The following is a 26,482-nucleotide window of genomic DNA, read 5'->3' as shown; positions in this document are numbered from 1 at the left end:
TGCCACGTGATTGGGGGTGGGCACGTGAGAGGCTGACGCCTGTCGCAACGGTCGGTCGTGGCAGGCACAGTGGCCTCCACAGAAGGTCCCTCCTCTCCCCCGCCCCTGCTGACCTGGTGCCTCCCTCCACCGTGGTATCCTGCTCCAGTTTCTTGAGCCCCATCTTCTGAGGCTGCCTTGGGGCCTCTTTCCTGCTCCACAGCTTCCTGTTCCTGCTCTTCAGGTTCTTAAATCCGGGCCTCCTGGAAGTAGGCCTCCATCACAGCTCGAGAGGTAGCTTCATTTTACTGGTGAGTTCCTCGGGGAATACGATTTTACTCACCCAGGGCTCGTGTCTGTCATTAGCCTGGGCCTGGGGGGCCGCTCTAGCACAGTCGCCTGGGTCCCTTTTTAGTTTTCCTGGGTTAACTCAGAGTTAGCCCTTACTAGTAGGCTAAACCCCCATGCTCTCAGGTTAGCCCACAACCCTGTTCTACGGAAGGTGCTGCTGTATGCCAAGGCCTGGTGCGATGGTTTCTGTTTGGAGTGGTGTGGCCTGTTGTGTTTTGTTTCTTAATATTTCCCAGGGCATAAAAATGAGTTGTCTTTCTGGAAACATTGGTTTACATTCCCAGGCCCTGCTTGGTTTGATGGATATAAGAGTTTACAACGCTGGGGTCTGCTTAATTTTTTTTTTTTTTTGAGGATGACACTCCTATCTTAAAGCCTTTCAGCTTGTGAGCTGAGTCCTCCCTGACCAGAGCCACTGCCCTTGCTAGCATTCCTAGCCAGTAAATATTTGTTTAAAAGAAGACATAAAACATAATGTCGGGAGGAAGGCATGTCGCTGCAGCAATATTCGGGAACTTAAGGCAGATGTGATTTTTCCACGTTCATCTTGACTGTTTTGACATCGATGCTCAAAGCGCTTTGGATTTTCTATGTTCAGTGTAGAAAATAGTATATTCCTATTTTTGGATTATCTGTTCTTATTTTCTTCTCCATAAAGCCAGGAGAATAAGAAAGACAAAAGGGTGGGTGGTCACGTGTTGAAATCACACCTTGAGCCCGAGATGGAGAGTGGAGAGAGCTTTGGTTGTCCGTGATTTGGGGGAAGCAATAACTCAGGAGGGAGTGCTTGCTGGGCATGGTCTCACACCAACCAGGGGGCCTGAGGTCACCCGTGAGTGAAGCAGAGGGTCTGGGTTCTAGCTGGCTGAATAATGAGGGATTTAGGAAGGAAAAGAAAAAAGTAGAGGTTGGGTCTTAATTCTGCCTCTCTGACCATAGGAAGCCTTTGTCTCCTCCTGTGTTCTACCCTGGACACCTAACAGCTCACCTCTTTCTAATTCTAAGATGTGTGTTTATTCACATGGAGACAGCTCTGAACTTGGGTCCGATAATTGCTAGGATAGGGTCTCTTTCCTTTGCTGTCTTGAGTCTTAGAGAGCTCAAAAGTCACCGGTGTCCTTGAAATCATTAGCGTCTCTGTCAACTGCTTTGTTGATGGAGTGATTTCAGGTTTCAGATTTTGAGAGATTGATTTGGAAAAAGAGTGAGCTGCTGTCAGACTGGATTCCGAAATCCTTGGACTGACTTCTTTGAAAATCTTTATGTAGTCAAGAAATGTGAGCCCAGGATGTATATAAGCGTGTATAGAGTGTGTGTGTCTGTGTGTGTGTGTGTGTCTGTGTGTGTGTGTGTGTATGTGTGTGTGTGTGAGTGTGTGTATGTATGTTATGTTCTTTTGTGGATAGACAAATGCCTTGGAGTGAAAGGCATTTAAAGCAGCCAGATTTAGTTGCCCAGCAAGCAGCAGGTCCTGCCCTTGGGTCCCAAACGTCTGCTGCTATAGCTGCTTTATGAGTTACTAGTACTCTGAACTCACTTGGAGATGGTCTTTCCCTCCCACCCCACCCTTTCGTGTGTGTGTGTGGGGGGGGTACGTCAGGGAGTATGTACATATACTCGAGGGCACCTAAAGCCAGAAGAGGGTGGAGGACCCCTTGAACCTAGAGTTACAAGCAGTTGTGAGCTGTCTGATATGGATGCTAGGAGTGGAACACAGGTCCTCTGAGGAGCAGTCCGAACTCTACTACTGCACCACCTCTCCAGCCCTATTTCTTTTGTTTCTAAGTTAGCTTGCCAGATGAGCCTTGGGGATTCAGTCTACTTACCATAGTCTAAACCGGCTTAGCGACTGTGCTCCCGGTGAGGTTCTCTAATTAAGCTGCAGGATGTTAGAGTTGCCAGTCAGGACCACAGGTTGTCTGTCAGGTTGTCTGTTTAAACAGATGGACAGGTACTGAGCCTGTAGGGCTGAGTAAGAATCTCCTGGCGACCCAAGGCCGAGGATCATCCTGGCCTCTGTCCTTGTGAGAGAAGACACAGGCTAGACCCCAGGGAAGCCTTGTGTTCTGTGGATTTGACTCCTGCTGTGCCCAGTCTTGGATGATATTTTAGCTCCTTCTAAAATTAGGTTCTTCAGCATGCAAAACATTGCAGCTAACATTGCAGTGGTATGTATGGCCGTTGCCTTTCTCACCTCTGGACAGCACACTCCCAGCTCTCAGACAGAGTCACACCTACTACCACCCCCAAGCCAGGTGGCTGGCTTTGCCTTTTCATCTCCTTCTGCTTTGTTTTGTTTAAACAGGGTCTTTTTTTATATAGCCCTGGCTGTCCTAGAACTCGATGTAGGCCAGGCTGGCCTCAGATTCACAGAGATCCGTCTGCCTCTGCCTCTGAATACTGGGTTAAGATGTGGGCACCAGGGCCAGCTTTGTGTTTTCTTCATCTTTGAGAGTGACTTTGGGGTGCCATTTTAATTTTATTTTGCTTTACTGTTATTTATTTTGTATGTGTATGTATATTTGTGGGCACACCAATATACATGTGGAGGTCACATATATTGTACCATAAGGTGTATGTGGAGGCCAGAGAACAAAGTTCAGGAGCCAGTTCTCTCCTTCCAAAGGTAGATATCCTCCGATCCAACTGAACTCATGCTTGGCAGCAAGCATCCTTACCTCCTGAGCCATGTTGCCAGCCCTGGGGAGGTTTTACTTGTAGATTTCACTTGATCTTCTGTTTTTGAGTTTGATTCATTCGAAGTACTAAAAGTTATTTTTAAAAAGTAAACAAAACTAGTTGTCGAGCACCGAAATGAAAATCTTTCCCGGCAAAGATCATCAGTGGATGCTGAAACTGGGGAGAGAAAGTACGGCAGGAAATGAGATGTTTATGTTGCCTCAGGGCATCTTCCTGGAAGGGACTGATAGTTAGAAGAAGAAAACTGGGTGGCAGCACAGAAACGAAGTGGGTCCATGCTAGCAACAGCTGTACTAGGATAAACAGGCACTGCGTGTGTGCCTTCTGATGAGGGGCACAGAGGGCTGCCCAAGGCATACAGCCTGAGTCTCATCCCCACACAGCCTCCACACAGACCCTGACTGGTAACCTACATCCAGGATGACTCACCAGAACTCACAGTATGAAAATCAGTATTGAGTAAGGTGTGATGGCGACCCCCCCCAACCCCCATCCCAACACTCAGGAGGCTTCAACAGGAAGAAGTCATGGAGGCAAAGTCTGTCCTTTTGTTTTTCCAGACATGGTTTCTCTGTGTAGCCCTGGCTGTCCTGGGACTCACTCTATAGATGAGGCTAGCCTCACATTCAGAGATCAACCTGCCTCCACTTCCCAGGTGCTAGGATTAAAGACCTGTACCTCCACTCCTGGCTGGCAAAGTCTATTTTAGCAAAAGTAGAAGCCATGTGTAGATGTGTGGAGAGTAAAGAAAGTACTGAGAGAGCGTGTACAAAAATGGGCACATTTTGGGAATTTTGATAACTGGCTAAATCTTTCTACTCTATGGAAATTGAGTCAAGTCTGGAATTTTTTCCAAGTAGAAAATAGATCAAGGGCAGGGTGGTGGTAGTACATTCCTTTCATCCCCGCACTTGAGAAGCACCTACCTACTCAGGTGGCTGGATCTCTGAGTTTGAGGCCAGCCTGGTCTACAGAATGAGTTCCGGGATAGCCAGGGCTACATGAAGAAACTCTGTCTTGAAAAACCAAAATGGAAGGAAGGAAGGAAGGAAGGAAGGAAGGAAGGAAGGAAGGAAGGAAGGAAAAAAGTTATACATGTAAGATGAGAACATTTCACAGGTGCCTTTTATGGTATGATAACATCAGTTTCTCATATGATCTAGTGAATTTGGGACAGAAATAAGTTCTTGCATTCCTAAAGAGACAGTTTGAGACTCTCAGCAGTAGAGAGGGGCTTTCAGTGCTCTGGAGGAAGGGCACTGCAGTGGATCAGTGAGCTGTGAGGTATTCCTGTGATAAAATGCCATGTGGCAAAGACAAGTGGGTTAGCACCTCATGTGGCAACATGGTTGAGTCCCACATATGATGCTGGGTAAAATGCAGTCAGGCACAAAGAAGATAAAATATATGTTGAAGCTGTGTGTGGTGGCACATGCCCAGAGAAGGCAGAGGCAGGCAAATCTCTGAATTGGAGGCCAGCCTGGTCTACAGAGTGAGTTCTAGGACAGACAAGGCTATACAGAGAAATGCTGTCTCAAAAAATTAATTATGTATATAATATATATTAAGTAAATACAAAGAAAAGAAAAACATATGGTTATAAATTCGCGTTGAGTTCCAGAATAGGCAAAATAATTGTCACTGTTCAAGCTAAGGTGTGTTTCCTCAGTGAGGGATTATTGACTAAGAACAAGAAGTCTTTCTAGGGTATAAAATGTTGGATATTTGGGGCTGGTGAGTTGGCACACTGGGTAAAGGTGCTTGCCAGCACAGATGCCCTGTTGGAATTGCAATGGCTATTTCTGTTGTCAGCATTCCTACGCCTGGAATTAACTAAAACCCAAGCACTGTATACACTTGTGAGGGTTTTTTTTCCTTAGTTAAATGGTTTAAAGTGTGAAAACCCATTTTTTAATATGGACCTTTTGATGTAGAAAGATCTGCCTTTAACCCGGGCCACACCTTCTGTGGGCAGCTGTATAAAGGACACTCTCAGCAGATGTTACTCCACCCCTCTCTGCTTTTGACTGAGAATTAATTCCTCACTGTCCTTTATCTTTGAAGGAGATGCCAGGCGAGACAATGTTGGTGTCCCTCAGGACCCATCAGTAGTGTACAACCAAATTAAGCAGGCCACCAGAGGAGAGCCAGAAAGTATGATCCATGAGGAGTGTGTATACTACTAAAAGGGTGATGAGTTTGCTAATTCATTCAAGCAGAAGTCTGGGAATATGTGTGGGAATGGATTCTAAGGGTGTGGGATAATGGTGGAAGGAATAAAACTGGATCAGGCTGAGTTTATTGATATGGGTACTCTGAGTGAAGATTCTAGGTTTAAAATAGAAGCTTGTTCAGTTTTTTAAATTTTTTTTTAAGATTTATTTATTTAATGTATGTGAGTACACTGTCACTGTCATCAGACACACCAGAAGAGGGCACCAGATCCCATTACAGGTGGTTGTAAGCCACCATGAGGTTGCTGGGAATTGAACTCAGGACCTCTGGAAGAGCAGTCAGTGTTCTTAACCACTGAGCCATCTCTCCAGCCCCTTAAATTTTTTTTAAGATTTATTTATTTAGGGGTTGGGGATTTAGCTCAGTGGTAAAAAAAAAAAGATTTATTTATTTATGTATGTGAGTAGACTATAGCTCACCACACACCAGAAGAGGGATGTGTTTGCTGGGACTTGAACTCAGGGCTTCTGGAAGAGTAGTCAGTGCTCTTCGCGGAGCCATCTCTCCAGCCAGATCCATAATGTTTAATGAAATAGATATACTTAGAAGTTGGCAGAATTCACACATTGGTTCCCTGACTTGAAGAGAGGGCTACTATGGTTGGAAAGGCTAAATGGAAGCCTTTTGAGTTGCCTCTGCCAAAGAAAACTGAAATAAAACCTTAGAAGAAATATCTCTACGTACCCCAGACCATTGGCTCCTATTGAATCCCTGGAGGAATTGCAGAAATTCGTGCCGCCGTCAAGGACCTGAAAGATGCATGAGTGGTGGTCCCTACCACTTTTCCCTTAACTCTCCTCTCTAGCCAGGGCCGAAGACTGATGGATTGTGGAGAATCCAGTTGACTGTCAAAAACTTAGTCAAATAGCAACTCTGATTACAGCTACTGTACCAGATATGGTGTCCTTATTCAGCAGAGTAACACCTTTTTAAGTAATTGGTATGCAGCTATTGGCCTATCCAAACACCTTTTTCTTGGAACCTGTCCATAAGGACCACCTGAAGTAATTTGCTTTCAGTTGGCAAGGCCAGCAGTATACCTTTACAGTTTTGCTTCAAAGATGTATTAACTCTCCTGCTATGTGACATAACTTAGAAGGGATCTTGATTGCCTCTCTCTTCTACAAAATATCAACATTGGTACATTATATTGATGACATCATGCTGATTTGACCAAGTGAGCCCTAATGGCCACCACTTTGGACTCATTGGTAACCCATATGGGTTATCAGAGGATGGGAAATAAATCCAACCAAAATGCAAGGAACATCCACTTCAGTGAAATTCTTAGGAGTCCAGTGGTGTGGGACATGCAAAAATATTCCTTCTAAGGTTACTGTACCTGGCCGCTCCCACCACCAAGAAAGAAGCACAATGTTTAGTGGGTCTATTTAGATTCAGGAGACAGCACATTCCTCATTTGGGTATGTTACTCAGGCCCATTTACCAAGTGATTCGGAAAGCTGCTAGCTTTGTGTGGGCCCTGGAACAGGAGAAGGCTTTTCAGCAGGTCCAGGCTGCTGTGCAGGCTGCTCTACCCGTGGACCATGTGATCCAGCAGACCCGATGGTACTTGAGGTGTCGGTGGCAGATGGAGATGCTGTTTGGAGCCTCTGGAGGCCCCTGTAGGTGAATCACAGAAGAGACCTTTGGGATTTTGGAGCAAAGCTCTACCATCATCTGCAGACAACTATTCTCCCCTTGACAAACAGCTCTTGGCCTACTGTTGGGCCTTAGTGAAAACTGAACATTTGACAATGGGCCACGAAATTACCATACAGTCTGAGCTGCTCACTATGAGCTGGGTATTATCTGACTCCCAAAGTCACTAAGTAGGACATGCGCAGCAGTAGTCTGTTGTCAGACTGAAGTGGTATATATACATGATCGAACCGAGCAGGTCCTGAAGGCACAGGCAAGTTACATAAAGATGTTTCCTGTGGTTTCTACTTTTGCTACAATGCAGACTGCTACCAAACATGTACCTATTGCCTCATGGGACCTGACATATGATTGGTTGACTTAGAAAGAGACGACTTAGACCTGGTTAACTGATGGTTCTATACATTATATAGAAAGCACCCAGAAGTGGACAGCTGCAGCATTACAACCCCTTTCTGGGGCAACCTTGAAAGACCCTGATAAAGGGAGATCTTCACAGATAATAGAACTTAAGGTAATGCACATGATCATACATTTTGTTTGGAAAGAAAAATGGCCAGATGTGCAAAAATTCACTGAACCAGTGGACTGGCTGGATGGTCAATGTCTTGGAAAAATCACAATTGAATAATTGATGAGAAACACATCTGAGGAAGAAGCATGTGACTAGATTGTCAAGTGGGCAGAGGATATGAAGATACATGGGATGTATCCCATATAAATGCTCATCAAAAGATGACTTCAGTAATCAAGTAGATAGGACAGCCCATTCTGTGGACAGTTAACCTCTTTCCTGGGCCATCCCTGTCATTACCTCATGAGCCTATGAACGCAGTGGCCACAGTAGCAGAGAGAGGTTATACGTGGGCTAGACAACATGAACTTCCAGTCAGCAAGGCTGATCTGACTACAGCTGCTGCTGAGTGCCAGATCTGCCAGCAGCAGAGACCAACACTGAGCCCCAGGTTTGGCACTATTCTCCAGGGGTGACCAACCAGCAACCTGGTGGCAGGTTGACTACATTAGACCACTTCCTTCATGGAAAGGATAACACTTTGTCCTTACTGGAATAGATACTTGTTTTGGTAATGGATTTGCCTTTCCTGAACATAATATTTCTGCCAAAACCATTATCCATGGACTTAGAGAATGCCTCATCCACCATCTTGGCATTCCACATTGTATTCTAGGGCATTGCTTCTGCCCTAGAAACTCACTTTACAATCAGAAGTGTGAGAGTAGACCTAACGATCATGGCTTCCACTGGTCTTACCATGTCCCACTGTCTGAATCAGCTGGCGTGACAGGAAGATGGAATGGCCTTTTGAAGACAGTTACAGGTCTAATAAGGTGGCGGCATCCTGGAAGGGAGGTAGGGCAGGGTTCTCGAGAAGTCAGTATATGCTTTTAGTCGTTGTTCATATATCAGATATGTGGTGCAGTTTCTCATGTAGCCAGGAACCAAGGGGTGGAAAAGGAAATAGTACCACTCACAATCACCCTAGAGACCCACTAGGAAAAATCTTGTTTCCTTTTTCTGTGACCTTAAGTTCTGCTGGCCTAGTAGTTTTGGTCCCAGAGTACGGAGTGCTCCTGTCAGGAGCCATAACAAGCATTCTGTTTGTCACTGTGAACTTGTTTGGTTTTTTGACAGGGTTTCTCTTTGTAGCCTTTGTTGTCCCTAAACTCAGAGAGCAGCCTGTCTCTGCTTTCCAAGTGCTGGGATTAAAGGTGTAAATCCCAACCTCCCCCACCACCACCACTTTGAACTTTTGATGCCCTTAAACCAATGGGCTAAGAGGAATTATGGGGTTAGGAGAGATGATTGATGAAGATCGCCAAGGGGAAACTGGATTGCTTCTCTACATGTAGGTAAGAGATTGTCTAGAGTGCAGGAGGTCTTTCAGGGTGTCTCTTGGTGCTTCCAGGGTCCAAGAGGAAAGTCCATGGGGAACTATGACAGCCTAATCCAGGCCGCATGACAAAGGGCACAGACACTTCATGGTCATGGATGAAGGTGTGGTTTACTCCTCTAGGAAAAGGGTCAAGACCTGCTGAGGTGCTTAGTGGGGGTGAAGGATAAGGGGGTGAGGTATAAACTGGGTAGTAGAGGAAGTATAAATACCAGTTAAGATCACGTGACAAGTAGAATGAAGATTATAGTTAACGTGAGTATTTCTGTTATATTTTGTCAAGAATGTGATCTAACTACTGGGTTCTTGAACCTTCTGTTGATAAAGACAACCAGTGGTGGATTAGCTGGAGCATAGCCTGTGAGGGAGGCATTCTAACAAATCCCCTTGATCTACATATTCATTCTATAAGTTTTGTTCCTCTAGAGAACCCTAAGTAAAGCAGCTACCTGGAGCCTATATGGTAGAAGGAAAGACTCCTGCAAGGTGTCATCTCACTTCACATGTGTGCCATCGTACGCACACATGCACACACACACACACACACACAGTAATATTTTAATTAAGAGTGTCTTTGTTCTATTGGCACTTGTGTACACTTGTCTGTGTGTATGTTGTACAGTAATAACTGCGTCTGCATCTGTGTTCTGTGTCTAGTGCGTTCCACATTGGGGAACAACGGCCCCTAGCTTTCTGCGAATCCTTACTGAGCCAGGCCCTAGGCTGGGCACAGAGACTCTTCCTCTGTGTGCCGAGTGACTCAGGCTCATCAATGTGCTTGAGACACACAAGCCTTTTTGTGAGGTTGAAGAGGGGCTGGGTGTCACGTCATTTTTTTCAGTCAGTGGTGACACATTTTCTCCTCTGATCCACATTTGGGATTACCCCCATTCTTAACCCCTACCCCCAGCCCGCCACCAGTTCCGGGGGGTGGAGCACTGCTGACTTGTAGAACCGCTGGGTGATCTTGAGGAGCAGCCGAAATGGGAACAGCAAAACCGGAGTGGACTGAACAAAGGCTGGTATTATGTCTCCTAAACTTAGCAGAGGGCTCTGCATTGTCAGGATGACACAGACAGCACTTGTGCTCAGAAAAGAAACGGATCTAAAAAGAAGAAAATCCCCCCCCACTCCCGCACACGGCCTGACCACATGGAATTCCTCTCATCCCTCCATCAGCCATTCCTTTTGTGTTTGATTTATCATCTCAGTAGCTGCTCACTGTCTTCAGCAGATGTTGCAGACTTGCTTGCTACTTTAAAATCCTCAGATAAAATAAACTGTCTTTTTAAAGAGAAGTTTTATGACTTCTGTCCCACACTTGGAAGACCTCAAGAGGCATGACTACTCCCAAGGAGCTTCCAGGGGCTTTGTCTCTCCCTCTTGTCTCTCTGTCAGCAGTACGACAGACACCGGCCACTTTCAGAATAAATATTTTTATGTGTATGGGTGTTGCCTACATTCATGTCAATGTACCACATGTGTGAGTGCTTGTGGAGGCCAGAAGAGGATGTTGGAACCCCTGCAACCGTACTTAGAGGCAGTCATTTGCTACCATGTTCACCCCAGTCCTCTGTGCTCATAATCACTGAGCCATCTCCAGCCCTGATGTGAGTAACTTTGTTTGATATGTCTCTCCATCATTGTCCTCTTTTGTCTTTTCTAGAGTCCAGCTTGAGCAGCAACAATGACTTTTTGCTTTCTTCTCCCTCCTCCTCTCTCCTCTCTTACTTCTTTCTTCCTCCTCACTGTGTTGCCAAGGACCACCCCAAACTCCTGGATTCAAGGGACCTTCCTGCCTCAGACTGTCCAGTAGCCAGGCAGATACCACTGTACTGCACAAGGCTGCTCCCGTTCTTTCCTGCAGCTTTACTGAGCTGTGTGTGGTTCCTGAAGCACACTCCACCTGCTCGGGGGATGGGAGCACAGTGGAATTGTGCTGCTTCTCCACTGTTGTCAGACATTGTCATCGCTGCCAAAAAAGGAGTATGCATGCCTTTGCTGCCACACCCAGCGTCCCTCCTTTCTCCAGCTAGACACAGTTACTGACCTACTTCCTATTCTGAGGACTGGCCTTTGGTGGACATGTCATTCATGCAATCTGTACTCGTTTGTGAATGGGTGCTTTCATAAGTTCATCTGTGTGGTAGCATTTGCCTGGATTCCATTCCTTTCTAATTAATGAACAATATTTCATTATGTCACTAATAGCATTTTTATCCATTCAACCACTGGTGAGCATTTGCGGTTTCTGCTTTTAGCTGTTATGAATAATGCTGTCCTAGATGTCTATATACAAGGCCTTGTATGGTTCGTTGGTGGACAATGCCCCCTTCGTGTGTTTTTCAGGATTATGTATATCCAGCTGATATAAGGTGGAGGTGTATGTTAGACCCAGCTTTAGTACTGCTCAGATCCCACACTTTCCTTCAGAATTTTAAACTGTGTGTGCAGTGTTCCTTTCCTGTAGCTGTGCTAAAGCTCCACAAGCAATGCTCTGCCACTCTGTGTGGGCCTCTGCTACGCTGAGCAATGCTCTACCACACAACAGAACCACACTCTGGGTTGTAGTAGTGTTACATAAAACCCACCTATCATTGCCTGTTTTTTTCCTTCAATTCTGTCAGCTTCCTTTATATATTCTAGAGCTCTGTTTTTAGGTAACTATAGTTAATATTTATAGTTGTTACAGATCCTTAATTTTAGCTGGCAAAACTTGTGTGTCCTCGTCGTGCACAATCTGTCACTTTGAAGGACTACATTATGCAATGGCTAAGTGTGATAAGGAGTGTAAGCATTGGTTTACACACTCCTAGGTGGCTGTAGTTATTAATTTGGCTCAGACTTGAGTTATCTGATGGAACCCAACTGGAGATTGTCTCCATCAGATTGGCCTGTGGGCATGTCTGTGGGCTGGGGGTAGGGGTGGGGTTCTGAGATGCCTAAGAAAGCTAGGTGAGCAGAAGCTCCAGAACAAGCCAGCAAGCAGTGTCTCTGTATGATTTCCGCTTCAGTTCCTGCCCTGATTCCTTAATGGTGGATTGGGACTTGGAAGTAGACATTGAAATAAATCCTTTCCTCCTCAAGTTGCTTTTGGTCACCATGCAAGCAGGTTGGCTTTTGTTTGGTTGTTTGGTTTGCTTGGTTTGGTTTTAATCAACAAGCTACAGTCATCTGAGAAGAGGGAGTCTCTTCTGCCTCCATAAGACTGAACTGTAGGCCAGCCTGTAGGTTATTTTCTTGGTCTGTGTCCTCTGCACCGTGCCCTCCCTCTAGACTCCTGCCCTACTTGATTCCATTTGACATGAACAGTGAAGGGCTGGTGGAAGCCAAATAAACCCCCCCCCCCAAGTTGCTGTTGGTCATGGTGTTTACCATGATTATAGCAAAGAAACTAAAACACATACTTACATTTCCTAGTGAGAACACAGACCATGCTGGCTTTGAACCCAGAGATCCATCTGCTTCTGCCTCCCTAGTGCTGAGTTCAAAGGCATGTACCACCATCACCTGGCTGAGAAAGCTTGTCTATTTTCAGCAATTTTAAAGACTGCTATATACATTGTTATTATCTATAGTCATTGACATATCATCTATTTCTTTTTATATTTTTCTGTATATATAGTGTTTGTGAGGACCTCGGAGTCAGAGGCAGCTTTTGGGAGTCGGTTCTGTCTTGTGGGAGTTTGAACTCAGGTCAGTCAGAAATGGCAGTAAGCACTCTTCTTGCAGATCCCTGGCCCCTCTAATAGATTTCTTAAGAGTACTCATTGTAACTGGAACTCTGTGTCCTTCTGACCAGCATCCCTGCTACAGTTTCTTGATGACAGGCTCTGATACTGCCCATGACTCTGAAACTGCACGTGATGTCTGTTTTGTCTCCCATACTAAATTTAGACGTCAAGTGCATCCTGTCTGATGCCAGTAGAGCTCTCATCCAGTTACTATTTGTACAGAATATCTTTTCCCACCCTTAACTTTTCAACCTCTTTTTGCCTTTGGATTGCAGGGTTTTTAAATTTATTTTGGCAATACTAGGGATTGAATCTAGGATGTGAGACGCACTAGGCAAGTGATCTACCATAGGCTGATTCTCAGTCTTGACCATGGTTAGTGAGTCGACTTTGCTAGGGTCTCCCTTTTGTTTGAGAGGCAAAACATCCATACACATAAAATAAATCTAGAATTTATTTACTTATTTATTACTCATCCATTCTCATGAATGTGGAGCTGAGGATGAGGCCCCAGGAGTGAGGACAGGACTGTTTGCCTCAGTGCAAGAGGGCCTGTTGTATAAGACATCTTTCATGCTGTGGTAAAGACCATGGCGGCCAGTAGAAGGAAGGAAGCACTTACTTGGAGCTTAGGATTGCAGAGGGTTTGACCATGATGGTGGAGTGGAGGTGACAGGTGGAAGGAAAAGCAGCCAAGAACTCACATCCTGAAACAGGATCAGGGAACAGAACTAACGCAAAAGGGTCAGAGTCTTTTGAAACCTCAAAGCCTGCCTCAGTAACACACTTCCTTCAGCAAGGCCTCACCTTCTGATCCTTCTTAAAGAGCTGCCAACTGAGGGCCAAGCATTCACATGCCTGAGACTCATGGAAACATTGGGCCACCAACCTAGGTTCAACCCCCAGTCTAACATACTCTTTATATACACAAAACATGGTAACACTTGCCTGTAACCTCAACGTGTAAGAGATGGAGAGAGGAGGCTCAGAAGAGTCAGACCATCCTTGGCTACATAGAGAGTGTGAGGCAGCCTAGGCTAGAGGCCTTAAATTCAAACACACAAAACCCTTGTACACCAATACAGATATAGTCTTCCTTTATGTTGATATTATTATATAAATAACAGCTTTTAAGTCAGTCAGGAGAGAAGGAGTTATCGCACACTGCTTACACTCATCTGCATACTGGTGTGCCATTTAACACCTTTCCCTTAGTTTTTTATATGTATGAGTATCTGGCGTTCATGTGTGTCACTGCATACAGACATGCAGTACCTACAGAGGTTATAGGAGAGCATTGGATCTCCTGGAACTAGAGTTAGAGATGGTATGTGACACCACGTAGGTGCTGAGAACTGAACCTGGGTCCGGAAGAGCAGCCAGTGCTCTTAACCAGTAAGCCATCTCTCCAGCCCTGATACCCCATTCTTTTGTTTGTTTCACTTTAGATATAGCGCTCTCTCTCTCTCTCTTTTAATTTAAAACAATTTTCAGACAATAATTTTAATCATGTTTTCTCCTCCTGAGTTTCTATTCTTTCTCTTAATAAACCATACAAACAAAAGAAAAAAACCCAGGAAACACACACACAACCACAAAAATGGAAATCAGAATAAACAAAATACCAATAAGACAAAAATATCCAAACAAAGCAAAGTGAGACAGAAGGCCCGCAGTTCTGCTGAGCTTGTTTTATGTCTCCCGACTCCTGACTGCTCCTGGCATGAGGTCACCCTAAGGTGTGGCTGCTGTACCCAGTGAGACTCCATTGGAGAAACTGACTTTCCCTTTGCCCATACTTTGAGCTTGGTATATTTGCTAAGACAAGTTTGCTGGCAGCTTATTTTCTTCCCTGCGTTTTTCCAGGTTTCACTGTCTCTGACTTTGTTTGAAAATAATTTCATTCGCTATAGAGTTTTCATTTCTGTTTTTATTCTTTTTGAGCTCCAGAGTTCTGCTTGGCTCTTTTTCTCCTACCTCTCTGCTGACACACAGCTTGGTGGTGTATCATTCTCTTGATTTCTTGTCATGGTCACTCCTTGAACATACTCCAGACTGTTGGTTACATTTGGTCTAAAAGGTCCACTGTCCGGGCTTCCTCGGGAACTGTGTCTGTCTGTTGCCTCCCACCTTTCCTATGAACGGATCATAATGTTGGGATTTGTTCTACTTTTTGCATCCTTTTAATTTTATGTAGAAAATTGACACAATGTGCTTGTCTTGTTAGAGGCAGGAGAAGCTCTGTGCGGCCAACTGGTCTACCTAGCAAGTTCCAGCATAACCAGAACTACAAGAGAGACTACAAAACATTTAAAAAAAAAAAAAAGCACAACTGGACATTGTGTGGGTATATTTAATAACACCTGGCTTGCAGCTGGCTTCTTTTTTTTTTTCTTTTTCTTTTTCTTTTTCTTTTTCTTTTTTTCGGAGCTGGAGACCAAACCCAGGGCCTTGCACTTGCTAGGCAAGCGCTCTACCACTGAGCTAAATCCCCAACCCCTGCAGCTGGCTTCTTACTACACTCCAGGATTTGTTGTCCCTATGGCTCATATATATGTGTGTGTAATGAGTTCTCTAAAGACTATTTTGTATTGGTTATGATCACTTATTTCTGTTGCTTTAGTTCAGTGATTATTACATTATTTAAAAGCTGGGAGTGTCAGGGAGCTGAGGCAGGTATGAATTTGAGACCAGACAGAGCTGTATATTAAGACCCTGTCTGTCTGTCTGTCTCGCCCTCCCTCTTACATTCTCTTCCCCTCCTTCCCCTCCTGTTTCTTACGCTCTCTCACCTCCCTCCCTCCCTCCCTCTCTCTCCTCTCTCTCTCTCTCTCTCTCTCTCTCTCTCTCTCTCTCTCTCTCTCTCTCTCTCTCTTTCTTTTTTTTTTCTCCCTTTGGAGCTGGGGACCGAACCTCTCTTTCTTTCTTTCAAAGAGACTTAATAGAGATTGCCTTAAACAGCCAGAGCTTAAAGCAAAAGAAGAAAAAAGAGAAGGGAAGTTAGGGAAAGAGGAGAGACCTGCAGCAGGAGAGGTCCTGGCCTTGCTTATTGGTTCCCTTGAGTGCTCCTTTAGCTCATAGCCAGGCCTTCTGCCACTGCCTAACTGTGGCTTCCTCACTAGGAGCTACTCAAAGATCAGCCAGTGGTTAAACCTGAGGGTCTTCCCAGGTACTTCCCCAGGGAGACCCACAACAGCCTTATCTCCATGTGATCTCCTTTCCAAGAGTCCTCTGTTCTCTCTTCTGTTTTCTCTGCTGCTCTCTCCATCCAGCCCAGCGTATTTGCCTGGGACGCTTTTGACAAACTTCCCCAAAGGCCACTCCAGCTCTGAAGAAGTTCTAAGTGAGGGGAAGGTGGAATAAAGGCCCAAGAGAGTATTTTTGGGACCAGTTAGTCACCAGATTTGGCTGGGGTCAGAAAATAGAACCAAGGCCTGGTAATTATCTCAATGGTAAAGAGTGAGAGGCCCCAGGTTGCATCCTGGGTACCACAAACCTCAGCCACAGCTCTTTGAGAATTAATTAGATGTCGTCTAAAGTTTCAGAGGTTAGCATATTATCATAGCAGGAAGCATGGTACCATGCAAGCAGACTGAGAGGGCTACATCTTGACCCACAGGCAGAGAGGAGGGGGTTGGGGGTGGAGAGGTAGAAGAGAGAAGAGACTGGGCTTAGTGTTGACTTTTGAAACCTCAACTTGGCACAACCCACTTCTCCCTGAGCATGGGGTCATGGGTTGATTGTTATGTAGGTGCTATTAGATACAAAAATTACTGTTGATGCTAATAAAATATTTATTATAGGTATGCCTTCATTTTATTTTGTTGTGTGTGTGTAGGCATACCTATGTGTATATGTGTGGGAGTGTGCTTACCTGTACAGGTGCAAAAAGAGGCTAGAATTTGACATCAGTAGGTAGGTCTTCCTCAATCTGTTCTCCACATTTTGTTTTTTCTGTGTGTGTACATGTGCGTGTGCGTCTGTGAAAATGTCCAGGATCCCTTCCTTGTCTCCACCCTCTAAGCACTGTAATTACCGGTGGGTGGCCACACCCCCTCAGCTTTTAAATAGGTTCTGAGGCTCTGTACTCTGGTCTTCATGTGCCTGCAGCCAGCACTTTAACTGCTGAGCCACCTGCCAACCTTGCCTTATTTTTTGAGATCAGGTCTCTTCACTGATCAGAAGCTGACTGTTTTGTTTAGACTGACTGGCCACACGTCCCCAGATGTGCGCCCCCACAGCTGGAATTTAAATGCACGCTAAGGATCTGAACTCTGCCACATGCTTGTCCAGCAAGCACTGTACCCATTGAGCCATATTTGTAGGCCCTGGCCACCATTTCTCAGGGTTTTATTGCTGTGAAGAGACACCATGGCCCCAGCAACTCATAAAAGAAAACATTTAATTGGCTTACAGTTCAGAGGTTTAGTCCATTATCATCATGGTGGAAGCATGGCAGCATGCAGGCAGACATGGTGCTGGAGGAGCCAAGAATTCTTCATTTTGATCAGAAGGCAGCAAGGAAGAGGCTCGCAGTCCACACTGGGGAGCCTGAGCATAGGAAAGCTGAAAGCTCACCCTCACAGGGGACACACTTCTCCAACAAGACCATACCTCCTAATAGTGCCACTCCCCATGGGCCAAGCAACAAACACAGGAGTCTGTGGGGACATCCAAACCACCACAACCTCTTTTACTGCTTGTTTTTCCTTTGAATCAGGCACAGTGTTAGGGAGTAGGAAATGTGTGTGACACACACAGACATCATTTGATTCTTCGCTGGTGCACTGCTGCCTTGCATGAGGACTGTGAGCCAAGCACCAGCTGAATGCCCACATGCCAGCCACAGTTGAATGTTCCATACACATCCTTAGTAAGCCTTAGTGCAGCCATAGCTGGTTGCTGCTGAAGGAGTCCCAATTCCAGAATGCTAACTCAGCAATGACTGTTTCAAAACAACTTTTGCTTGACTGGTTGTCATCAAAGCCTCTTGGCACTGTAGCCAAGTTCTCACCCAGGCCAGAGGAGGAGCACCTCTCCAGGTGGCCTAGCAGAAACTCTGTGATTGGTTCACTTGTGGTCCTTCATTTGCACGAAGGGATACAGATAGTTTGCCAATCCCTCTACTGGGGTGAGCAGGCTGTTCTTTTCTGAGTCAGCCAGGAGACATGAGCCTGCGCTGGTTCCCAAATGTTATAGCATTAAGCCCAGTTGCTCTCACTGGTCTTTTTAATTCGCTTGTTTTAAATTTTGTTGTTGTTATTGTTCTAGAGGCTGTTTTGCTTTGGTATGACTGTTGTTCTGTTTTTGTGTGACAGGGTCTCAGAATAACTCAGGCTGGCCTTGTACTTAATGTGTAGCCAAGAACAACAGAGATCATATCTTCCTTGCTTCTACCTCCCAAGGGTAGGATTTAGGAGTGCACTGCTGGGTTTGTGTGGGGGAGTGGGGACGCTGCTAGAGAGATGGCTTCAGTGGTTAAGAGTTCCTCCACAGTATTGGAGTTCGGTTCCCAGCACCCATGTTAGGTGGCTCACAACCACCTAAGACTACAGCTACTGGGGAACCAGTGCCTCTGGCCTGCGTACAAATACACGGCTTTGGGTGTTGGTTCTCTCCTTCCACTGTGGATTTCAGGAGTTGAACTTGCTTGCATCAGACTCACTGGGCAAAGGCCTTTCCCCACTGAGCTATCTTGATGGCTTCGATATTATCACAAGAGGGTGGGTGTGGCTACAGAGCAACCCTGAAGATAGCAACAGCAGCCACAAGAGGGCAGCTGAAGAGTTCCAGAAGTACAGCAGGGGAGGGGGGTGAGGGGTGGGGAAATGGACACAAAAGTTCCAGGAAGCTGCTAAGCCTCAAAGACCAGAGTTTGAGGCCAAGAGCTGTATCACCAGCTTCTGTCAAGAACTGAGGATGCACTGACCACTGCAGGACTGAGGGTTCCAGCACCGGAGGCCTGCTAGGAGGCCACAGTTGGAGCTGCTGCTACTGCTGCTGCCACACACTGCTGCTGGAAGTTGAGGATTACAGTGGCCTCCAAGTGCCAGGACTGCTGGACTGCTGGCAGTCAAACTTCTTTTTTTTTTTTTTTTTGTAAACCCCTAACCTGATGCCTAGAACTTTTAAGTCTCTAGCTTCTACAGCCTGAAACTAGAGGCTCGTAGCTCTTATGGCTTAGAGCCATAAGCTTCTGATCTCTAGTCTGGTCCCTGGGCCTTGGGCATTTGGGGACTTGGGACTGCTGACAACCCTGAAGAGTATTTTCACTTACACTCCTGTAATCTATCCAGCTCGAGCAAAGGGATCCAGCTGGTGGATCCCTTATTTGGATTCATTTTTTGTTTTCTGGGTGTTTTAATTATTGTGTTGTTTGTTTGCTCATTTGTTTGTTTTGAGACAAGGTGTTCCAGTCTGGCCAAGAACTCTATGTAGACCAAGCTGGTCCCAAATACAAGAGCTCTGCCTGCCTCTGTCTTCTTGAGTGCTAGGATTAAAGGCCTGCCACCATGCCTAGTTGTTTGGTTTTGTTTTTAAAGATGATTTCATTTTAAATTTTAATTATGTGTATGTGTATGGGAGTGCAAGTGTGCACAGCACATGTACACAGTACCCGTGGACACTAGAAGAGGGCGTCAGACTGCCCTGAACTAGGGTTACAGGCAGCTATGAGCACCTATAAGGGTGTTAGAAATGGAATCCAGGTCTTCTGTAAAAGCAGTGAGTTCTAAACCATTGAGCCATCTCACCAGACCCAGTTTAGTTTAGTTTTTGAGATAGTCTTACTTTGTTGCCTGGAATGGCCAGGAACTCCAGAGCTCAGGTGACCCTTCTTTTGACCCCAGACTCCTGAATAGAATGTCTGCCTGCGGCCACTACCACATCCAGTTGTTTTTAGGTGTTTCGTTTTGTTTGTTTTTATTAAACTTCATAGTTCATAAAGTGTTGGTTCTGAGAGCTTTACCGGCTTATAGGCCAGTGGCAGCTCATATCCTAGGGCTTTCTTGAATCACTTTTTGTTGATGTTGTTTCAGGGTACATGCATTTTTAATGTTTACATTTCCTTGACAGGTTGGTCCCTTAAAGAAACAAAGCCGTTTAGCCAGTAACGCATGCCTTGGCACAGCACTCGGGAGGCAGAGGCAGGAGGATCTCTGTGAGTCCAAGGCCAGCCTAGTCTACAGAGTGAGTTCCAGGACAGTCAGAGCACTACATAGTGAGACCCTGTGTCAAAAAACAAACAAATTAACAAAAGAAATAAGCCATTTAAAATTTATTATTGTTATTGTATGTGTGTGTTGTGTACATGAACTTGTGTGTAGTAGTATGTTGCATACCCAGATTCATGCACAGAGGTCAGAAGAAATTTTTGTGAAATTGATTCTCTTCTCCCACCTTTATCTGGGTTCCAAGGGTTGGGCTCAGGTCTCCAGATTTACATGGCAAACACCTTTACCAGTGAGGTCCCTTGCTGGCCCCAAACAAGCCATTCTAAGTGTAAGCAGTAATCATCTCTCACATGTCAATATTCATTGTAATCATTTAATTTTTGATTAGTTATCTAAATTAATTTTTGGTGATATCGTGCAGTTATATAGATTTGTTTTTTTTTTTCTTCAAGACAGGGTTTCTCTCTGTAGACCAGGTTGACCGCAAACTCACAGAGATCCGCCTGCCTCTACCTCCTGAGTGCTGAGATCACAGGTGTGTACCATGCACAGCTGATTTGAACTTTTCCACTGTTGTTGGGTGTGAACCTAGTTGGTTTAGAGAAAACCTCTATAAACTCATTTCCTTAGATCACTGGACTCCAGGCTTTAATTCGCTGCTGGCCATCCATTTTCACTGCAGCCTGGTCTTCCGAGCCTGGTCCTGAGTCGATGTCAAGTTTATGTGTGGGACACGTCCATCCTGGCACTCCCAATGTCTCTTTAAAATGCTCTTTGTTCAAGACAAACGTATGGACCCTAACCATGTGCCAGGTCTGGGCAGGTTTGGGGGACATGATAGAGACCAACACAAACACACACACTGAGAGAGAGAGAGAGAGAGAGAGAGAGAGAGAGAGAGAGAGAGAGAGAGAGAGAGAGAGAAGTCCTCTTGGGTACCAGGTCTGTTCTGGAAACATAGGGATCTAGAATCTCTAGGTTCCTTCTGGCGGTCACCTCACCGGTAAGGAGCTCCACTGAGGACAGAGTATCCCATGGGCTTCCAGTGTGGCTGCAGATGACTTTGCTAGCCCTTCCTTGTGGAGAGGCCACATCACCTGCACAGGTAGAGATAAGATGAGGGCAGGGCTGTAGACAGCCATATGGAGGATTACAACCCTAGCCGTGCACATCTAGCAATTGCAAGCTGGCTCTCCCCTTACCCAGTGTGGCCAGATGTCCTGCATACTAATGGGGTGGACTCCTTACATATGCAAAGGGGTCCAGGCAGCCTCTCATTTGCCTATCCTTTCACCTAGCCTGAAGTGCAGCCCCTGGACCACCTCCTTCTCCACTCAGTGTCACAGCTCTGCAGCCCCACAGTGGCTCTAACTCCCAAATCACTGAAGAGGCCCAAGATGCAGATGCCGCGGGACTCATTCCCCACTGACTGGAGCCCACCACCTGTAGAGTTCCTAAACAAGAGCAAGAAGGTACCTCCTGCTAGAAGGAGGCCCCTGGAGGACTTGGAGATGGACCTTCCAGATTCAGACCAGAAGGTGGAGCTGGCCTCACTGGAGGAGCTCTTCTGGAACATGTCAGGTCCAAGCCAACAACAGGCTGGGACCCCGGAGGTAAGCAAGCCAGCGGCCATCTTGGTTTCTCCTCATTGGCCTCTCCTTTCAGTAACCCAAGCCAACCCTTTTTTTTTTTTTTTTTTTTTTTTTTTTTATTAACTTGAGTATTTCTTATATACATTTCGAGTGTTATTACCTTTCCCGGTTTCCGGGCAAACATCCCCCTCCCCCCTCCCCTTCCTTATGGGTGTTCCCCTCCCAACCCTCCCCCCATTGCCGCCCTCCCCCCATAGACTAGTTCACTGTGGGTTCAGTCTTAGCAGGACCCAGGGCTTCCCCTTCCACTGGTGCTCTTACTAGGATATTCATTGCTACCTATGGGGTCAGAGTCCAGGGTCAGTCCATGTATAGTCTTTAGGTAGTGGCTTAGTCCCTGGAAGCTCTGGTTGCTTGGCATTGTTGTACTTTTGGGGTCTCGAGCCCCTTCAAGCTCTTCCAGTTCTTTCTCTGATTCCTTCAATAGGGGACCTATTCTCAGTTCAGTGGTTTGCTGCTGGCATTCGCCTCTATATTTGCTGTATTCTGCAAGCCAACCCTTTTTGTTGACCCCTTCTACAGTCATGTTCCAACTCTCACTCTACACCCAGTCTCTCCAATTCTTGCTGATCACATAACTTACCTCTCCCAAGTCTCATAGCCAAGAGTTCAGGCTTCAAGTCAGATTTCACTCCTCCCCGTGTTTCTACTCCTAACTCTTTTTTTTTTTTTAAGATTTATTTATTTTATGTATGTGAGTACACTGTAGCTGTCTTCAGACAGACCAGAAGAGGGCATCAGATCTCATTACAGATGGTTGTGAGCCACCATGTGGTTGCTGGGAATTGAACCCAGGACCTCTGGAAGAGCAGTCGGTGCTCTTAACCGCTGAGCCATCTCTCCAGTCCCCACCCCTAACTCTTACTCATGAAAGTCATGGGGTAACAGCAGATCGAATGCATTTCTGCATGAGCCCCCTCAAGACTTCCCTGACTAAGGTTAGGGGTTGGCTTTGGAGCAAATAGGAACCTCAGTATCAGGATCCAGTTTTGGTAGCACACAAAGTCATGACAGAAGTTCAATAATAGAGATCCTAGGTAACACTTCAGTGATGTTGTGGGGAGTAGAGTGTGGCACACTCTTTAGGACCATGGGCTCAGGAAGTTTATTCTAAACATAGTGCTTCATTTTTTGCCATAACCCAAGATTACTAGTAACCTAAATGCCTGCCACTGGGGAACTAGGAAACTATGTTCTAGCCATGTGTAAGAATACCCTGATAATGTTAACTGAGCGCACACACACACACACACACACACACACACACACACACACGCAAACCTGTGTGTGCGCACATGTATGCTGTATCACACATACATGCAAGTACATACACATGCACACATGCAGTCCCTTTGGCATTAATATGAAATAACACTCAAGATGTATTTCTGATTGGAAAGAGCAAAGTGCAGGATGAGGTATGAGGCATATGTCTATGTCTACTGAGTTACAGGGACTGAATTACTGCTTGTGTGTGTTTGTATAGCAACATCTGAAAGCACGCAAGCCTGTGGGCAGGCACTGGGAGAGATCCTTCATACTTTTGAATTTTTTTAAAAAAAATCATGTGATCTTTAAAAATCATATATATGTTAAGAAATGTGACCAGAATACATTAACATCAATCTTCCCGCCTGCTTTTCCCTTCCTTCCCATACCTGTGTCCTGTCTTTCCAGGTTTCGTCTGGGGGCTCGGAGTGCTATGTCAATAATTTAGATTACTTACTGCAAGAAAAGAGGTGAGTATGTGAGGTCTGTGATGGGAGCGGGCCATTTCTGTGAAAGACTGGTAGACCAGGGCCTGAGCAGCCTTTCCCAGCAGGTATGTCCTGCCCTGTGTGCTCATAGGCTTGAAAGCAGGTCCAAAATGGAGGCTCGGGACCCCACCCACAGGAGGAGCAAAGCCCTTATCCCAGGTCCTTCTTCCTCCCAGCCTCCAGCCCTGCCCAGTTCATGCCACAAGATGTCCCCTCCAAGGAGCCTGGCCTTTGGCCTGTCCCGGTGCTGGAACACCTTTGGCCGATTTCCTTCTCACATTATCTGGTCCTGCTCCTCTTCTTCCTGCTCACAGCACATCACATCTCATGAAGAGGCCGGGCACGGCATGGCTGTTCCCCTCTGCAGTTTCTGAAGGCACAAGTCATATTGGTCAGATGTAGACATGTCTTAGTGGGGTAGAGTTGGTGTCAGACACTTGCACCTTTCAGTCCCTTGGAGTGACCTTTCAGGGAGAAGGCTGGCTTGTGTGGAGGGGCCTTTGGAGTGGAACTGTAGGCTCCTCCCGTGCACAGCAGATGCACTATAAGGTGGCCAGGAACAGCTGCTCACATGTGGGGCCTGTTTGCTGGCCGGCTGTTTGATGTACTGTAAGCAGATTGTTCTCATGACCTAACTCTCTCCTGTGCATGTGTGCACATAGACCAAAGTCAGGTTCGTGTACACACATGTTGAGTGCAGGTAGAGCTCCTGCCTCTTGACTCCCTCTGGAAGTATCTATGCCTGCCACCTTCTCAGAATCCTTTCTTAGAACCCACGCCCTGCCTTCTTGCCCACAGAATGTACTTAGACACACTGGGTGACAGTGTTTTCTCTGGTTTTATGCATTCTGCCCACTTCAGAGTCAGTCCACCTTCTTCTTCCACACAGTGACTTGGGCTTTTAATATCTCAAAGCTATTGTTTGGGACTTGATGTAGGGAGTCGATGGTGCCACTCTACTTGCCTGGAAATTCATCTTGATTTTGGCTCCTTCCATACTGCTGAGAAGGGCTTGCCTTTGAACCTTGGAGAGGGAGGGGTGCTGTCTTGTAAAGGCGGATAGCACAGACCATGCTGCTCCTGGGGGGGCAGCTGGGACAGGAAATTTGGGTGCTGACAGGTAGGAGGGATGTGGCCATAGATAAAGAGGTGATGTGGTAAAGTCATCGGACACAGACACCCACTGGGTCTTGAGAGCTTCTCAAGAGACAGAAATGTTCTTTTCTGCATGATAAAGAAAGATCACACAGAGCTGGAGAGGTGGCTCAGAGGCTGAGAGCACCGACTGCTCTTCCAGAGGTCCTGAGTTCAATTTCCAGCAACCACATGGTGGCTCACAACCATCTGTAATGGGATCCGATGTCCTCTTCTGGTGTGTCTGAGGATAGCTACAGTGTACTCATATAAGCAAAAATAAATAAATCTTAAAAAAAAAAAAAGACTCACACAGACTGCCCTGGAAGAAAGGGTACAGTGCTGAGAACTAGCAGAGCTGAGAGAGTGGGCTCCTTGGAGGCTAGGGGGTGGGAGGTATGCAGGCTCTTGGTGGTCTTGTGGCCAGAGCTGCTGGGCTCTAGCTTGTTTGAGGAATAAAGACTTAGGCATGTGACCTGAGAAGAATTGCTCACCTGAACTAGAAATGGTCAGGTCTGAACACGTGATAGAGACCTTGGTAGGAGAAAGAAGTTTTCATCTTGAGCTATGAAAACTATAGGGACCCCAAGAAAGGCCAGGTAGAGGGTGAGGACTCCCCAGATTTTTTTCAACAGCCTTCAGAAGCAATGACAGCAAAGGCTAAAGTGTGCTTTCTGCTCTCTAGGGCTGTACAGGACTGTTAGGGTCAGAGGAAGTGAAAGGATCTATTAGTCCTTTTTCTGTTGCTGTAACAGAATACCTGAGACCAGGAGGTTTATAAAGAAGAGAGGCTGTTTGGTTTGTGGTTCTGGGAGTCCAAAAGCATGGTGCTGGCATCTGTACAATGTCTAGTGAAAGCTTTATGTTTTCTCCCCCTTGGCAGATGGAAGGGAATGCAGGAAAACAGCATTAAAAAAAAAGTATTCACCCGTAACTGAGCTCCATCTCAGAGCCCAGTGCCTCTTGATAGCCCTCTACCTCTCTGTCAGTAGTGTTTCTCTGAAATGTGCATTTCCACACGAGTGTGGAAAGGACAGACTACAGGCAGGGCATAGCATGGAGGTGTGGGTCCAGCAGGGTAATGATGGAAAGGCTGGCCAGAGGTGGGAGCGAGGTTCATTGGGTGAGGAAAGGAGATATGGCACTCCTCTCTGTTGCTGGAAAGGGCCAAAGGATGAGGGAGAAGGGTGTGCAGGAATGGGAGGGCTCCGGCCTCTGGAGGATTGCCATGCAAGTGATGAGTTGGGGCTGCCAAGGACCTGAAAAGACAAGCCTCCTCTCGTCATGTGCTGAGCCCTGGGGTAATGGAAGAGCAGACCCAGTTCTGGGGGTGTTAGAGAATGGGGGGATGTCAAAACAAGATCCACAAATAGACACACTGGACACTGTGTGGCAGACACTTTCTACTTTCCCCATTGCCACTGGAGACAAAGCAGAGCTCTGTCCTGCAGAGAAGTCTCAGAGCCTGCTTCAGCATGTGGTCTTCACTCCCTAGCCATGCTGTGTTCTGGGGTGGGGGTGTCCTGCAGCCTGGGGACAGGTGGGCCTCAGGTAGCAGTGACAGTGACTGGCTCAGACTCTCCTTTCCCCCAAAGGGAGCAGGCCCTGGAGCAGGAATGGGAGCAGCTGCTGCAGCAGGAACATCCCAGGCTAGAGTCCTCTACTCGTGATGACGACGACAGAGAAGCAGTGCTCACACCTGAGCACAGGTAGGAGCCAAGCCCTGTAGGGATGGGAGTTTCACCTGGAATGTGTGTCACCTCCTCTTCTTATAGCCAGAGTCACAGATAACAGAGTCACCTGCTGCTGGCCTTCAGAGGGCCAGTGGCCTTCTAGGAGACAGATGATAAAACAGCCCAGTTATCAGCCAAGTTCACAGGGCTCTGTTTCATGGGGAATAGGCACACAAAAACCACAGTCGTAACTGAAAACTGCCTAGAAGGAGATTATGGCCACAGGAAATTGTTCATCTCCCCTGACTAGGGGAAGGAAGATGGCCATCAGTGCTGTCCTCAGCTTTGCTGGCTCTGATTTCATTGGGCTATGGTTTGAGGAAGGGCTGAATTTATCTCTACCACAAGGTCTGAGATGCTGGGGGACATCAACGGAATCCATCTTTATGATAGTCTGTTTTCTGTGTGTGGTAGTTTGAATAAGATGGCCCCCACAGGTTCATATATTTGATGCTTTGTT

At 46.3% G+C, this 26,482-nt stretch overlaps 1 protein-coding gene across 12 annotated transcripts in view; it reads left to right on the top strand.

Annotated features, from left to right (window-relative positions):
- Window positions 1–22: 22 nt before the first annotated feature.
- Fam178b (family with sequence similarity 178, member B) overlaps window positions 23–26,482 on the top strand; it is a 107,832-nt gene continuing 81,372 nt past the window's right edge. For 4 of the 12 annotated variants that reach the window (XR_015628843.1, XR_015628844.1, XM_087567250.1 and 1 more), the window contains exons 1-4: window positions 23–290; window positions 21,045–21,359; window positions 23,076–23,137; window positions 25,885–25,998. Coding sequence is in view for 10 of the 12 variants with exons in the window: in XM_087567250.1 (XP_087423376.1) it covers window positions 21,144–21,359; window positions 23,076–23,137; window positions 25,885–25,998 (392 nt within the window). In the remaining 2 variants the exon portion in view is untranslated. Of the gene's footprint in view, window positions 291–12,465; window positions 12,537–19,648; window positions 19,763–21,044; window positions 21,360–23,075; window positions 23,138–25,884; window positions 25,999–26,482 lie in introns of all 12 variants that reach the window. The other 8 variants (XM_087567251.1, XM_087567246.1, XM_087567252.1 and 5 more) reach the window with 5 other exon arrangements.

Source organism: Rattus norvegicus, chromosome 9, assembly GCF_021556685.1.
Source record: "Rattus norvegicus strain SHRSP/BbbUtx chromosome 9, alternate assembly SHRSP_T2T, whole genome shotgun sequence".
Lineage (NCBI taxonomy): Eukaryota > Metazoa > Chordata > Mammalia > Rodentia > Muridae > Rattus > Rattus norvegicus.
The sequence above is the reverse complement of the archived record's forward strand: the minus strand, read 5'-3'. Positions and strand labels throughout refer to the sequence as shown.